The following is a 17,712-nucleotide window of genomic DNA, read 5'->3' on the forward strand; positions in this document are numbered from 1 at the left end:
TAGAACCCCTGTTCGGACATATTTCTGTAAGTTACAGGTCTACAATTTAAAAAAAAATTTCATGGAAAACAGTGGATCACTTTTGGTACAGAAATCTAGACCTCAGTGTAACGCTTAGGTGGTTAATAGTAAATTAGAAATATGTTTTTAATCACCTAGGTCTCCCCCTGTATACCACGAGGTCATCCTAGAACAATTTAAAGACCTGGGGCTTGTTGACCTGTGGACAGAACTCCATCTGTTGGGTCAGCTTGTATCCATAAAAAAAATAATGATTTCTGAAGTGTTTAGAAGTGGCCAGTTTGTGACTGGCAAGTTTACATTTACTGACCTTCACCCACTCCCCCCCCCCCCCCCCCCCCCCACCCCCTACCTCACTGCACACAGAGCTCACAAGCTCAGCAGCTGCAGTCACACAGTGACAAAAATAATCTGCATAATTAGGGAGTGGATTAGACACACTCCCACCAAGGATGGCATTTCCCAGATTGCCTTTCTCCGCCCAGGCGATGCAAAGACCTGGGGGTGTGGCCAGAACTCGTTTTTAATATTCAAAGATCAAAGCAAGCTGGAAAAAAATTCAAATGATTATAACTTTGGCTTTTGTTATCCATAAGCCTAAATTGATTTTGTGAGTATAGGTATGCTTCAAGAGGATGTCGGTAGTTATTACACCTCATTTATTTTCTTTCTTCAACTGCCTAAAGCAGGGTTCGTGTTTAAAGCCTGAATCTTTGAAAGCATCTATTGTCATGATACTCAAGCCATCGACTGATCCTTATTCTTGGGTCAACTTTGGGCCAATATTGCTCCTGAATGTTGATGTTAAAATCTTAGCCAAAATTCTGGCCAGTCGGCTTAACCAGTTTCTTGGTAACCTGATTCATGGTGAGCAAGTTGAGTTTGTCCCTAAGTGACAAGATGGTGAAAATGTGCCCAGTGTAATGCAATTGTTGCACTTGGCACATACTAAATCTATAAAATGTATGTTTCTTTCTTTAGTTATAAGGAAGGCCTTTGACTCGCTACCATAGCAATACATGTTTTATGCTCCCAGAAAGTGAGGATTCGAGGACGAATTGGATATCAGCTCTGTTTTCCTCACCATCGGCATCAGTTAAATATATGGGCTTTGAATCGACCCCATTCCCCATTTTACGGGGCACTAGGCAAGGTTGCCTGCTTTTGCCTAAATTTTTTTTTTTTTTAGCTCTCAAACTTTTAGCTGCCACTATTTGAGCTCACCAAAACATTTCAGTGGTAAAGATCTTTGGATTGGAGCACAAAGTTATGCTTTTTGCTCATGAGGTGTTACTGTCTCTCACGTCACTGGCAACAACATTAACTAACTTGTGCTCCTTGTTATCGTTATTTGCTTGTAAATGATAACAAATCTAGAGCGCTGAATGTTACCTTGCCATCTTCAGTGGTGGACTCTTTGTGACCCCACTTTGCTTTTCAGTAGTTGGATGTATTCCATATCTTGGAATTAAGATTACCTCTAACTTAACATCTATTTATCAGGTAAACTATCCGCTATTATTTAAAGAGTTATCTACACTTCGCCTCCAGCTAAATGTACAGATACTGGCAAATCCTGCATTATTTATTGACATTACTTAGAGATTACAAGCATACTCCCCTAGAATTATCAGCCTTTGAATCATGTTGTTTGCAAAACCCATATTTATCAGGACTGGTGTTCTTTTTATATGCGCTTTTGCTCCAGATGGATGCTCAACAATCGCCCTATGTGGGATGGGAATCAGACTTGAGCTTCGGAGGATCAGAATGAGATATGGCTAGCTGTGGCAAAATGTTCCACTAACGTTATAACACAGGAAAATTCTTATAAAGTTCTATTTAGGTGGTACATGACACTCGATAGGATGGCCAAGTATGTTGCTGGCGGCATGTTGAAATGTTTTAGAGGATGTGGTACTGAGGGAACTTTTTGTCATATCTGGTGGGACTTTCTGGTAGTTCGCCGGCTGTGGATTAGGGTTTATACCCATCTATGGTCGGTTTTGCAAATTTCTCTGCGTAAAAACTCATGGAAGCTTTGCTGCACCTGCCCAACCCATCTCTATCGAAATACCATTGTAAACAAATCTCCTATTTTTTTTTAGCTACCCCACAAGTAATAGCGGGCGCATGGCAAAAAACCCACCTTATGCTTTTCAGCGGTCTTGTCCCGGGTAAGTTACACCATGGTTTTAGAAAGTATGACCGCAATCATGAATGACAATCTATCCAAATTTTTTAGTATAGTATATGGTCTACTTGGCTGGACCATCACAATACCCCTGATCTTGACCATAGATTGCTACATTTGTGATAATAATTCTGCCTACCTGCTCAGCCTTATATAAGATCAATAAATCTACTGTGGCACACCTACCTGCCAAGGTGTTCCCCTTCAGCGCTGAGACAGCAGCAGTGTCATTTGTTACTTTGGCTGGTCATATTTGGCAGGTTTTCATTCAGGTCTGAAATCTGAGCTTCATCTGCCATCGAATCAGGCCAAGCCTGTTTCCATTAGCAGCTTAAGTGTCCATAAAAAGAATAAAGTCCTAACCGGCAGGCAAAGGACCTTATATGATGTGACTCCATATTTTCTTTTTCAATGAAAAAGACTTTATTGCTCCTTCCTATGTTGAAATAAATTCACTTCCTTTATGACAGGTAATAAAACTCCTCTTTTGCTAGGAAGAAAGGCGGAATGATTGATAACTAAGAGTGTCTAATCTTCAGGCATTTAAAAAAAGTGAGAAATGCAAAATACAGATACTACATTGATAATTCAAAGTATGCTCTAACTGATCAAAAATGTATTCTACTTTAAAATATCTTATTGCTCAATACAATTTGTTTCCCTCATATACTGTAATAAAAAAAAAGAAAAGTTCCAATTACTGTACCTTATTCCTATACCCACTGTAACTCTACTCACATATATCACTAGGTTACCCAGTGCATTACCATTTTATTAACAGTGTACAGTACTGTAGTAAAATATATTCTTATGACATACCTTTCAGATAAAATTAAAACTGTTGGTTCTGGACTGATTAAATACAGAATTTAAATAAAGATACCTTATTACAGCAACAAATTTGTAAGAAGTTACATATTTGAAGTAAAGAGGGGGTATACCCCTATTAACTGCATAGAGCCTTCTTTGATTATATGGATCTAGCTCTTGTACCTGTCTGTAAAATTCTATCTTTTTGTATTTCATGCTGTGTTTTGTCTTTTTACTTTGGGGACGGGTGGAATGACTATTTTTTATTTTGTCATATGCGAATCTGAGCTGTCACAAGCTGCCTGAGTCTGCATTCAAAGCACTGGTGTTAGTGTAGACTAGTATCAATCATAATCTTCCTTCTAGAAGGCCCAGAATGCCTTTGCAAGCCAGTAGACTTAAGTCATGCTGAGTGATTAGCTCCTGAGGGTCAATAGGTTTTATTTCTAATATATTATATTGAACTGCCTTTTGCTTTGATTACAGCACGGATTCTCCTTGGTATCATTCTGTTAAACTTATGCTTTACTTCACCAAGATCTTGTACTGATGTAGGGAGAATTGTACAGCTTCATGACCAATCCATGAGTAAAAATATTTACTCTTGTTACCTTTTACAATTTTGGCCTGATGAATCCAGGCGTTGTCATTTTGGAATAGGCCATGTCATCAGAGAATCGATGAAAACCAGTAGATGGAAATACCTAGTTATTCAGTATATTCAGGGAGTTGGCTGTCTTCATTTTTTAGGCACATGAAGTTGCTGAACCCAGACCTGACCAACCGAGACAACCCCAAATCATGACATTGTCCGTGTAGGCTTGGGGGACCTTCAAGCATCAAAACAAATCAAGTATTCTTCACTTAGCACTTCTCTAAAAAGTCTGCAAATATAGGACAATATGCATCAAAGAGTAATTGGTATAGATTAAAAAATGGTCACTGTAATGCCACTTTAACACACCTTAAAGGATTATATGAAAACCCCCTTCCATTGTGTAACTTTTGGAAAGAAGCCTTTGATGCTTCCTTATCCATGAAGATTTATATTTGGCCAGAAATGGAATAGCCATTAGGCACATGGAGACCATTCTCGGTAAAGTCAGTGGAGTGTTGTGGTTTGCCTTGCTCAGCAGTGTCCACACACATTCTAATAGTGTCCAATGTGTACAATATGGAAGAGTTGACAGAAACAACAGTTCTTTGCTTGCAGGCTAGTGTTTGGAATAGTTATTGGTACAAAAGGAGTGGCACAGAGATGACACCAGCATTCAAATTGCAAGACTCTTACTTCAAAGACTGGACTGTTTACTCTTAGTCATCTCCTCATTTTCACCATTGTTGTGTTAAATTTGACAGCATTCCCCAGTGTGTGAATATATTTGTACATTCTATGCGTATTTTCTACTTATTACTTTGTACAATATTTTGTACTTTATTTTGCAATAGAGATTCTGAAGAATGTTAATGTAGTTTGTAGGAGAGTCCTGTGCCTGGTTAGCCATAGATCATTTTGGAGACTTTTTAAATGAAACCTAAACGATTCTCCTTAAATCATATCTTTAGTTTTTTAAAATAAAAAACTCTCCTTGTCTACCTCCTACACATACTTTTTAAACATACCTCTTATATATGCCATCAAATGAGCTTAATTCTGGCCAGTAACATCATGTCCCAGGGTCTTCTTTTTTGCCTTTGGCTGTGGTGTGCTGTCTTCATTATTGCACAGAACAGAACTGACATTTTAATGTTGGCACCACTCTCTACAATATTGTACAATATTGTAAGCCCAGGACATCATGCTGACAACACCTCGTAGGCTCAGAGAAATGCCTTGGCATTTACCCTGGAGGAGAACCAGTGGCTAACAGCAGAGCAACATTACTGTGGGGCAGTGCTGTTGACAAAGTAAGTATTTAGAATTTTGCTGTAAAACTGAAGCTTTTTCCCTTTTGCCTCCCCTCCCCCATTCATTTTTTTTTAAATAAAAGGCAGATGTCTTCTCAATCAACCACTACAGGTTTATCCAAATTTCAACACCTTTTTTGCTGGCAGCTAAAAAATGTATATTGAAACGCTGGCTTGAACCTCATCCCCAACAGGAAAGCAACTTACCAATTATTTACAATCTTTAATGTTGATAGATAAAACAGAAGCTACCCAACACCTTCACACACCCACAAAAATGTTTTGCTACTTGGATGTCAAATTTACAACATACATTATCTCCATCACATTTGCACGAAGTTATCAAACTTTTCATCCGTACAGTCTGGCATGACCGTCGGGCTTTAGGAGCTTTGGACTGAATCGACATTTGTACACAGCTGTTTCTGTATTTCAGTTTCTCAGATAATGATGTTATATGTCCAATATTTGTATTCATTAGAGAGGCAGGGTATACATTGACTACAAGCTGGGGTAGGTATACCTTTGTTCTGGGACTTTGTTTGGTCCCAATTTTTTTGGATTATTGTTTTGCACAGTTCAACGAAAATATTTCAATGGTCAAATAAAAAAGGTAGGGCTAAGATGAAGATGTTTTGAAGACATACACAGATTATTTATCTATTTCTTTGGAGGTTGTCTAATACTGTCCCTTATTTGTTCATATATGCTTGTTTATTGTGTACGGATTGACACTACACTGTGTATGTGTATTGTTTTGTTTCTTTTTATTTTTGTACTATTTTATCTTACCTTCAATAAAATAAAATATTTAAAAAAAAGGCAGGTAATAATGCTTATTGCAGAAGGACATTGCCTGTCCCTTTCTGCAGTAATACTTGCCTGATCCAAAACTTTTAAAAGTGTAACTTTCTTTCTGCTTTTCTTCTGTTACTTGTGGCTTCACAGTAAGGGTCCTATTTATGTAACACGTTAAGAAGCAATCATAATACTGCTTTCATGTTTTAACTAAATTGCTTTTATAGATAAGCTGTATTTTAATTAAGGCCTCTTATTGATAATATTAAACCTAAAGTATTGTTGGTGTAATTTTATATAAATTTGGAGAATGATTTGCCACACCAGTAATTAATTTGGGTGAGAATGCATTTCTATGGTCAGCTACCAGAGTCCCTACCATGTCATCACCTACTCCCTCAGCTGTAAATCCTATGTTTTGCCCCACACCTCCATTGCTCCCCCAGCCCCCCTCATTACACTTCACCTTAGGTCACAGAAGTACTGAAGAGATCCCTTGAAAAGTCTTTTGTTGATATGGCTAAGGCAGACTCTGCTGAGACATATGGAAAGTAATGTATTCCTAAGGGCGCAGTGCATTTTTCTCTGCTTGGAATGGGTTAGTGGGAAGCAGATGTATTAGCAGTTTGGAGATTTTAGTTCATATTGCAGAATTCCCACAATGCAATCTCTATTTAAAGCGAAACATGCTTGCCTAATGCCTGCACGTTTAAGAGGAGTTTACTATATGTCCCATGCATCAACAGGTGATGTCTCTTCTGCAGTAAAATAAACTTACCTGCCAGATCACACATTTTTATGTAAGCTTACCTTACCTTGCCATGTCATGGGGGCTACCATCTTCATCCAGTTCCTATCGGTTGTCTTGATTGACCAGGCTGCCTCTCTCTTCTGCAATAAAAAACCTGTCTGTTTGCGTTATTTATTTATTTAGTTTAACTTATTAAGGTATTTTTCATGATTTTTGTTTGTGTCTAGGATCTGTTTTATGTTTGTGTTAGGATCTATCATTACCTGTAGGTAATAGAAATTAAATAAACATAAATACTGTAATAGGCTAAATAGATACACTAGGTGCAAAAAAGGCACTTGGCAGATGCCTTATAAAAAGTGGTAGCTGAACAGTTGAGTTCACACAAGCACAGTCAGGGGCCCTTGTAGTTCAGCTACCTAAACATTTTGTGCAGGGTAAACCCTTATATGATACCCACACCCCTATATACACAGAGGGCAATTTGACAGTTGAACTAACTTTTACTTCTAGTGCTTATGATAATGCCAGCCTTATAACCCAGCTAGATGTTGTTTGACCTTTAAATCTTCTATGAGTACTAATGTTCCTAGTGTTATACATCTGGCTTGTTACCATTTTTTTACACCAATGCAGAATTTTTATTTTCAAAAAATAGAAAAAGGTTCTAAAATCGAAGTTGCTTTGCTTTGGTTAGGTATTATCAGACTTGCCTTATATGAGAAATGTCAAATGTAGTACCATATACATTTTTATTTTAGACTTAAAGCAGAAATAAAATTTGATGTGTGAGCTTTTGCACTATTAATGCTGTGCATTCTTGCCAATTGTAGCACCCTGTACTGATGGCAGGTCAAGGATCATGCTATTGCTGCATCCTCCAAAGTTGTGATCTTAGCCCCAAACTTTCAGGGCCACTGCAATCATATTTGACCATTCTATTCTCAGTGTTGAGAAAAAATAGAGTTGGGCTGTGCGCTGCATGGTACTATGTGGTGTAAGCAGGAAAACAAAAAGCCAGAACCAGGGAGAAAGTTTTTTGGAAAAATATACTTTGCATGTCTCTTCTACGAAAAACCTCTACCCCTTGATGATTTTTGTTTTTTTGTCTAGTTCTCCAAGACAAATACTTTTCCATGCCTACCAACAAAAAATGCAGCCATTAGGGATGGGAAAATTTCATTCAACTTTGGAATTTACATAGCTCATCCAGGTGACTGACATTGTCCTGTCACATGGAGTGTAAAGTAAGTCCTCAACCTTTTGGAAGATCTGAGATTCGAGTTAGAAAATATATTAAACTAAAAATAAATAGAAATTCCTATTTCTGCCACCAGGACTGGTAAGGTGCAGTATATTAAAGTTTTGTTCTGGGGTTTGGACTTTGACATAGGTCCTTCCTTTTTGTAGCCATAGAAATATCCTGCATTGCCCTTAAATTTAAAACAGTAGGTTGTAGAGTATTGGAAGAAGTCGCCCATCTTGGTTAAATTAGGCTATATTAGTATGCTGTTATTGCTCCACTTTCTTACGGGACCTGCAACCCTCCTTGGGATTATAGGCAATGGAGAGGGGGTTAATTGTTCTGTTACTTATACAAATTGCCATTCTCAATTTGAATATCACATCAGAGGCCCTTTCCATATCAGGTTCCAGTTTTTCCTTTTCAAATATGGAACCATTACTCAGTAAAAGCTGCCAGGGCTTTTGTTTATGCTATGTTTATTTAGTTTGTTACATCAATTTAGACTGATGTAAATTTTCCATAAATTTTCCATGAGGAAGAAGATGCCACACACACAATCGCCTCCGCCAGGTATAATTGCCATGGCCTGGTGCATCAGTGGCCATGTGTGTCTCCTGTACACCTAAAGTTCTAGTTCTGTCTCCCAGGCTTGTCGTCTTTGACTAAACTTGGTATAAAAAACCTCTTATATCATTCCTCAAGATGAAAAGGACTAAAAAGGAACTGTTTATGCTTCACCTTAATGTCAAAGCAACATTTGGACACAATGTAAATCACAGAGCACGTTGTGCTAGTTCTTGGCATAAGGAACCGCAGTAGAATTAATTGACTGAGGCTGAGCTCAGGGTGTCTATCCGTTGTTTGTAATGACAGTCGGCCCTTGGTGGTGATGGGGGGTGGTCAGAGTGACCATAAACCAGTGAGAAGTGCATCTGCAGGGTCAGTAAGCCAGACATGCATCATTCAAAACCTGACTCAGGTGCTAAGATTATTTTGAACTGCTTTGTCTATCCATCCTTTTTGGTCCATAATCTTTGTAACGTCCTTCCTACTCGCATGACCTGCTTCCCTTCATTGTGTGTTCAGCTTCAATTTCTTAATATCAGTTAATAACTTGATTCCAGTAAAAATTAAAAATGAAACCTTGATATCTATATAGGTGCACATATCATACCTGCTCAGTAGTTTATTTTTTCATTCAGACCTGTTGTAGTGCACCACTCCAAGCTGGTTCTTTTTATCAATATTTGGTAATTCTGAAACACATCTGCTCATAATGCTCATAATGCTTTTAGTATTCAAACACACCAACTGATTCAAACCTGCCTAAAAAGTTTAAATGTTATTGGAGTTGCAAGCCACAAAAAGAAAGGAAATTTCATTCAGGATGTAAACCCCTACTGCCTTCTGGATGTGCTTGTTAGATGGTCTATGATGTCTGGGTGTAGGGGTTGTTGAGATATTAACTTCACTTTCTGCAATATTTGCAAGTAGCTCACCGATCGATTTCACTTGTTTCCTGGGATTGCATATTTGTCATATACCAAAAGCTAATCAATGAAATCCGAGGAAAAAAAGGTTGTAAGATTCCTAATTTTCCAAACATGGCAAAAAGGATCTAGAGGAATGAGCTTCTTTAATGACATTTGGGATTATGCGTTGTTATTAGTGCATTGCTTAGCTTTGTCAGTTATGGGAAAGGTTTAAACTCTCATTTTTTTTTTTTTGCTGTTTGTGGTCCCACTGGAAATATTCTCACTAATTCTCACTGCCATGTGATGTTGATTAGTGCCAGGGAAAGTATTTTCATTGTGGACATAGACAGCAATGAAACGCTCACGATTAGTGGAGAACAGTTTGATCCTCTGTGTCTCCATTATTCTGTCTTCTGTCCTGGTAACGGGAACCAAGACAAAGTGTGGAAACCCCCAATTGCAAATTATTAGCAATAAAAACTTTTACCCGATCTAAATAATGCAATTCTGCCTTAAGTAGAACTAAAGGTTTCTGTGTGACAGTTTAAACATGTACTAAATCCACTCCATGTCATGTGTACCAAATCCTCTTACATGTTTGTCTTGCACCCTACCCTTCCCTGACACCGCTTACAGTGCAAGGGTTTAATTGGGACATTTGGCAACGCCAGAAAGTGGTAATTCTGGCCAGTTGTGGTACTGCATGACAAGCTACAGGTTTGTGAATCAATTAGGAGAAACAATGCTGATAACCCCTCGACACATATCTTGGTAGTACAGGCAGGTACAGTCTACATAGAAGTGGCAACTCTGCTGTGAATTCAGGATTGGAAAAGATGCTGTGAATATAGGATCGGTGAATTGTTGGTACACATCAGATTAAACTAGTGATAAACTAAGTGATGCAGCACACATTTTTGTAGATGCTAACGCAGTAACTTAAATCTAATGTGTAAAGCCCTCCAATCATCTTTGTATTCTACTAGGCTTGACACAGTACGAGGCGTATCAGACTGCTGCACAGGATCATTACTCTCTCACAGAATGCAGCGATCATCTCAGCAATGTACTTGTGGGACAGGATTCTTGGCTATGGTTGAAGAGCTATTGACACATTTAAGAAAAAGTTAGGACATTGATTAATTGATGTTTCAATTGATTTTTCAGTTTAAAAACCAAGGAAATCTTGGACCTCGATCAGCTGGTTGCGTTGCATAATGGATTCCAGTGGGGTGTTTGTGGATGCAGTCATTTTTCTACACTTTACAGACGGTTTGATAAAAGTTATTTGTTAACCTCAGATAGATAATACCCTTCATTAGTCACTGACCGGGCATCTCCTAGCTGAATTAAGGTTTTCCACTCTCATATTAGGCTCTGCCAAAGTCTGCGTTTTAATGTTTTGGCACTTGAGTTAGTGCCAAGAACGTGTGGCTTTGAGTGATGAGAACATGCACTTTGCTGCCATCCTCTGTGCCCCACTCACTTCAGTGCAACTCCTGGGATCATCTATATTGCAGAGGGCTTATATAAATATCAGAATATATATGTTTTATTAGGGAATGGAACCTGAAAGTTACTGTATCCATTTCTCCTTTATAGAAAAGAAGAGTAAGTACCTTTGTCTAATTTTTATTGCTTTCTGTTTACTATTTAGAAATAATAATCCTTTTAGAAAGAATAATCCTCCCTTCTGACTGATGGGTTTTATCATATTAAATAATGTTTGGCTGATAAATGTTGTAATATATTTACAGCCAGCTTGCCATTTACGGGCTACAACAACCATGTAGCTAATAATAGTGTAGCGTCTTTGTAGCCAGCTTGCCATTTGTCCTGGTCGAGATTCAAACCTAGGACCTAGTGCTGCATAGGCCAGAGTGCTAACCACTGAGCCACCATGCTGCCCATTCAGCTTAGGGAACCTTTACTGAGAGATATATGAAGATATAGAAGCTGACCTCTTCTGAAAATGTTAGTTGCCTGGCAGTTTGCTGCTTTACTACTTTTAAAAACTGTGACACAAACAAGTATGCAACTAACACAGCCAATGGACTCAAATTTCTTGTTTATTCATGTTCCAGTGATGGATGTAGTATCGTAGCTATTGAAAAGGCATGGCATCCAGGTAAATGATATATAGTAAGTCTTCATGTTTTGTCAGTACTGGCGTTTGCTAGGGAAGGTTTTCACCCCAAACCATTTATTTTGTTAAGGGGAAGTAAAGATCCCCTGATAGGGCTTATATATATCAGATTATATAAGTTTTATTAGGGAATGGAACCTGAAAGTTACTGTATCCATTTTTCCTGAGTGTATTTACCAATTGTTTTAGATATAAAAAAGAAGGGTAAGCACCTTTGTCTAATTTTTATTGCCTTCTGTTTACTATTTAGAAAAAGTAAATTCTCACCTCTCACTGATGGGTTGTATCATATTAAATCATGTTTGGCTGATAAATGTTGTAATATATTTACAGCCAGCTTGCCATTTTGGACTCCAGTAACCCTGTCACTTTTAAGGTATTGTGGTGTCTTTGTAGGAATACCTAAATCAGATGGGGCTTGGGTCCTGAAGGCCATGAATCCTTTATTTGTTAAAATGTGGGATTCAATTATTATTAGATTGTAAGTTCTTTGGGCCGAGGTCCTCTCCTCCTGTCACTGTCTGTATTCATCTGTCATTTGCAACCCCTATTTAAGGTACAGCGCTGCGTAATATGTTGGTGCTTTACAAATCCTGTTTAATAATAATAATAATAATAATTATTATTATTATTATTATTTCCCAGTATTTTTATAGTGCCGACAAGTTATGCAGCACTACAAAGTCGATTGTCCTGTCACTAGCTGTCCCTCAAAAGGGCTCACAATCTAATGTTCTTACCACAATCATATGTCTTTAATACAGTCTAAGATCTTTTTTTTTGGGTGGGGCTGGGGTAGTTGAAGCCAATTATTGCTTTCTGTTTACTATTTAGAAAGATGAATCCTACCTCACTCATGGGTTGTATCATAATAAATCATGTTTGGCTGGTAAATTCTGTAAGAAATGTACAGCCAGCTTGCCATTTATGGGCTCCAGTAACCCTGTAACGTATAAAGTATTGTAGTGTCTTTGTAGGAATACCTAAATCGGATGGGGCTTGGGAGCTCATGGCCATGAATCCTTTATTTGTCAAAATGTGGGATTCAATTAATATTACACAGTATTTTTATAGTGCAGACATGTTATGCAGCACTTTACAAAGTCCATAGTCCTTTCACTAGCTGTCCCTCAAAGGGGCTCACAATCTAATGTCCCTACCATAGTCATATGTCTTTAATACAGTCTAAGATCTTTTTTTTAGCGGGGGAAGCCAATTGACTTAATGAGGAACTAAACTAAAAACTGCCTAAAAAAAAAATACACTTACCTTTAATCCCACAGGGCAGTCTGATCCATCCGGGGGTGTCTTGCATCAGGCCCCACTTTGTCCCGGAGCCAGCGTTCCAGGCGCCGCCATCTTCTCCTCTTTTTCCTGGTGTTCTACCTTCGTCACCTGACCCAGGCGCAAGATCGGGTGACGTCAGATTGAAAAAAAAGATGCTCGGGCATGTGCAGGAGCACCCAAGAGCCTCCCGGGACGCGTGATGTAGGTATCCTGGGAGGCTTTGTGCTCCTATTCATTCTTGATCTCTCCTAGGCAATCGAGAATTAGGGGGCGGTGCTGCACCCTTTTTTTTTTTTTTTAAACAACAAAAAAAACAAAAAAGATTTTACCCTACTTGTCTACCCTTTATGTAAAGTGAAATTTATGAGTTTAAGTACGATTTAACTGCATGTTTTTCGGAAATGAGGGAGGAAACCAGAGTACCCTGTACGAAACCCATGCAAACATGAGGAGAACCTGCAAATTCCAAGCAGATAGTGTCCTGTCTGAGATTCAAACATGGGACCTAGTCCTGCATAAGCCAGAGTGCTACCCACCTAACCACCATGCTGTCCACTCAATTCAGGGAACCTGTACTGAGAGATATATGGAGACATAGAAGCTTTCACCGCTGACCTCTTCTGAAAATGTTAGTTGCCTGGCAGTTTGTGGCTTTACTACTTTTAGAGACTGACACAGGTATGCAACTAACACAGCCAATGAACTTTGGATGTAGTATCATAGCTATTGAATGAGCATGGCATCCAGGTAAATGGATATATAGTAAATCTTCATCTTTTGTCAGTACTGGCATTTGCTAGGGAAGTTTTTCACCCCAAATAATTTATTTTTTTAAGGGGAAGTACAGATCCTTTGACAGATCCTTTCCCTCACTACCCAAACTAAACCAGAGTTTACTTTTCAAGGAAAATCTTTTGACAGAGAAGAATGAATCAGAGATTACTAGAGCAGTGAGTTGCTTAGAGCTGGTAAAATCTCAGTAATAGATGGATAGAATTACAAACCATTAACTGGTAAAATCATTTCTGTATTTGTATCTCATTTGTGTATTCAGTTGTTTGCTTGGAGATCATCTTTAATGTCATTCTTAAGACAAGTTCTCATCTGGTGATTGAAAACATGTTGTGTTTTTATAAACTATTAGCACACTGATGTTTGTGATGTAAGGGAATCTCAGGATTAAAATGAGCCCACTATCTGAGAAATATAATGTGGAATTTTTCATGTGATCTTTTCATTTCCGTCAGAATTTCCATCAAGAATTTTTACAAGCATCCGAAACAGAGCCCTCCACCCCTATTTCCCTCCTGAATAAAAGACAATGTTTTATTTTGACACAGTAACAATGGGCAGTGTTCTTGAGATGCGGGGAGGGTGGGTGTATTATGTCTTCATTTTTCCAGGGTGCCCATTGTTAGCAGGGTGATGTCATTCTAAAAAGCTGGGTTAGAATGGATCTTTCCGTTTTCAAGACCTTTCTTGGAGCTGACAGTGATTCAGTGTCCCCGTTTATGAACTCAGTGGGACTGGCATGAATTTTGATGGCAGTACATCACAACCCTTGTACATCCAGACTTACAGTGCCAAAATCAAAGTAGGAATCATAGGTCAAATAAACTCAGATCTACTATAAAGGCCAACATTATCCTGTTCTTATCTGTATAACAATATTCTGAACTTATCAACTGCACTGATTTAGGGGAATTTGTCACCATCTATTAAATTTATACCAGCGCTTATCAGTACTGCAATAGGGAAAAGTGCTCAGATTTTGGCAAACTTAAGTTTGTTGCACAAATTACTATCATTGCTATTAGCTGAATTCCACCAAACACTGTTTCAGTGATCTTAGAATTCCCTTTTCTACAAATTTAGAGAGTGTGTATTTAATATTTTGAGAGGGGGTTGATTAAGTTCAGTTTCATTTACATTTTTGTATTTTGTTTTCATGTATGTGATTTTTTTTAGTATTACCACCTTAAAGGCTAACCCCGTACTGTTGATACATTTTCCCATTTATTGCATAGAAAAAATGTTCCCAAAGCTAGGTGGTTACATATATTCATTATATTCCTTGTTCCTGTAACATCTAATTTTTTAAAACCCTTCCAGGATGTGGATAGGCCTTTGTTGTTCACACGTACACAACAGTATTTCAAGCCCTGTATTGTACATTAGGATGGCAGAAAGCTGTGATCAGCGGGGCAGGGAAGACAGCATCTGCAGTGGGAGTGGGAGGGTTGGGTAGGGGTCTACTTTCTTAAAAACACCTCCTCTACTTCCTTCTACTGCTAATACTTAACTGCAGCACATGAAAAATGCTCTCCTTCCTCCAAGAACTTGTTGGCAAAGGTTTTGAATTTAGGTATCTTTTTAGGTACACATGTACTGGGAAAAATATAGGGCTTCCATTGCTGTCCTTAATCTAAAATCTTCTAGTACTGGCTGACAAGCTTACATACTTACTGAGACATAGGGCCTGATTTATTAAAGCTCTACAACGCTGGAGAAGATTTAGACTATCATGGGTCAACCTCAGTGATCACACAAACCTGGAATGGATCTGGCTCAAGATTGAAAACTTTTGCCAACTAATAAAAAAGTTTCTTAAGAAATTCATTCCAAGTTTGCTGGATCACTCATGTTCACCCATGGTAATTTATCGTCTCCAGTCTTGGAGAGCTTTATTAAATCGGGCCCATTGACCTGAACCTACTATTCAGTACAAAATAGAGTATAATAGAGGGCTGGAACAACATTATTGCTCCGGGTCAGTTACTTAAAGTACTAAAGCCATTGGATTAGCATGATGACCAGTGGGGGAGTCATTGGTGGTGGCCTTTACACTTCCCCCATTTGGATTTTAATTAGCCTAAGTTCATATAGATGGTGTCTAAGCTTATCCCGGACAGCTCATGATGGTTTAGTGATTACCAGCCAATAACCACAGACACTACCAATATGAGCATTTAAAACAAACAAGCATTATGGTGCTTTTGATATGCGGTTGTCAACCATCCCCACTGATTCCTTATAGAGTTGCCACAGGCTTTTCGAGCAGATGTAGTTGCATCCATCTTAATATAGCCTTAGGCTGGCTACACACCGTTGTACTTCAACATATGGTAAGGCACCTTATTTTTAATGACATTCCAGTAAACCTGCAATGCAGGGCCCAGTATTTCACTACCATGCGTTGGGCTGCTTTGTTCTAGGTATAAAGTTGCCTCTTCATTCTAATGAATACAATGCATGTAAATGTATACCATATTGAAATGCACCAAAGTGTGAAGGGGCCCTTAATCTTTGAGACTCTATCATTTTGTGTCACTGTCAGAGCTAATATTGTACTGCCATTCTACATCACTGTTGTGTAGCCAGGATACAAAGCATAAAAGATCAAAACAAGTACTGAACAAAGCTTTCAGCTGTGTTAATTGTTTCTTCTATCCTGCTTTAGACCAACTCTTTCTGGACAGATGTGTTTTCTCACTAGGATCACTTAATTCCCTAATTATCCAGCTACAGAACAAGTCAGCACTGTAGAGGTTTTACAAAAATTTAAAAGTGTACTGGAAAATTTCTGGAACCTAGGCACCCACTTTTTACAAAAACCAATTCATACCATAGTAATGGTAGAGTTGGATCATTTTCCAATTTCTTATGTGTCTTTGGACCGCTGAGATCTCTGCACACATGGTCCCTTTCTGTCAGCTATGGCCATTATAAAGAAGGTCTTGCATCTCTTGGTGCTTTCTTCATTTGTTTAACATTATGGAAAAAACATCAGGAAAAGTTAGGCTCATCCTTTTTTAGTAGGGAACTAATACTCCATTGTACGAGAGGTCAGAGCCAAAAACTTAGTAGGGGGTTTCACAAAGAAGAACTTTGTGACTCAGCCTAACTATTGCTTAAGTTGCAAAAATTCCCACGACTCAGCAAAATAAATCTTTATAAATTTTATAAAAATGGTATAATAAAAGCAAAGGTTCATCATATATATGTTTAAGTGTTCCTGTAGACTACAGCAAGACTTTTCTGTTCCTTGACATGAGCAATTGGCATCATAGATGATATTATTATTATTATTATTAATAATAATAATAATAATAATAAAAAACAGGATTTATATAGCGCCAACATATTACACAGCTGTGTACAATAAATAGGGGTTGCAAATGACAGACGAATACAGATGCAAGTAAACAGAGGCCTCTGTCTTTATTAAACAGATTTCATTTTGCTGTGTTATGGGGTTGAGTTTTAAGACTGATCATAATTTGTATTTAGCTTATTGCTTTTTCATTTTTCACTACCCTACTTGGCTGTAAATTACATGAACGTTTTGCCTCATTTTTGAAATATCATTGTACTGAATGGTTAAAGTTATTACATTAATATTCTTCCAGCAAAACTTATAATTTTCCTACTGACTGAACCTTCTGTGATTTTTGGTTCCAATGCTATAAATGACTTATGTGCAGCATGTGCCTATTTATTGCTTTCCAGTTTTTTGTAATTATTGTTCATCATTCTAAAGGCCTTCTTTCTTCTTTTCATTTTTAGGAGATTGCTCTTTGTTTGGATCATTCTGTATATTTCCTGTTGCCTGGATATTTCTCAGGGAGCAGCTGAAGGTAAATGGTTTGTTTCTTGAACTATAAGCAATGTACAGATTGGGATGAGCGTGGAGATGTACAGTATACAGACCACTCCTCAAACCAACAAACAAACAACTGTTTGGTATTTGTTGTGTTTTTTCTGCTGAATTTGCTGGGCTTTTATTCTCATGTTCCAGAATGCCAGTTCTAGCATAGAAGCCATGGCATGCCACTAAGCATGGCAACCACTAATTGCTGCAAACATCAATCAAAGAAGCCAAATTAAAGGCAAGGATATAAACATGCTTGTCATGTAACTACAAAAAAAGAAAAGGGCATCTAATGGTTTGTGTGATTGCTGGGAATGCTGACATTAGGAAAAAGACAAGGTAGGATGAGGGCAAGCAATTACAAAGGAGTTTAGTTTTATTAAGCATTAACCTTTCAGACATACTGCTCACTCCTATTGAACCTA

The 17,712-nt window shown here is 38.1% G+C and overlaps 1 protein-coding gene and 1 long non-coding RNA gene across 3 annotated transcripts in view; one reads left to right on the top strand and one right to left on the bottom strand.

Annotated features, from left to right (window-relative positions):
• Positions 1-17,712, bottom strand: part of LOC140343731 (uncharacterized) — a 554,400-nt gene that overhangs the window by 199,287 nt on the left and 337,401 nt on the right. The window lies entirely within an intron of this gene.
• The window catches only part of COL27A1 (collagen type XXVII alpha 1 chain), a 273,626-nt gene that overhangs the window by 12,862 nt on the left and 243,052 nt on the right, over positions 1-17,712 (top strand). For both annotated transcript variants that reach the window (XM_072430586.1, XM_072430585.1), the window contains exon 2: positions 17,203-17,273. In XM_072430586.1, coding sequence (XP_072286687.1) covers positions 17,203-17,273 — 71 coding nt within the window. The remainder of the gene's footprint in view (positions 1-17,202; positions 17,274-17,712) is intronic.

The sequence above is a fragment of the Pyxicephalus adspersus genome, chromosome Z (assembly GCF_032062135.1).
Source record: "Pyxicephalus adspersus chromosome Z, UCB_Pads_2.0, whole genome shotgun sequence".
Lineage (NCBI taxonomy): Eukaryota > Metazoa > Chordata > Amphibia > Anura > Pyxicephalidae > Pyxicephalus > Pyxicephalus adspersus.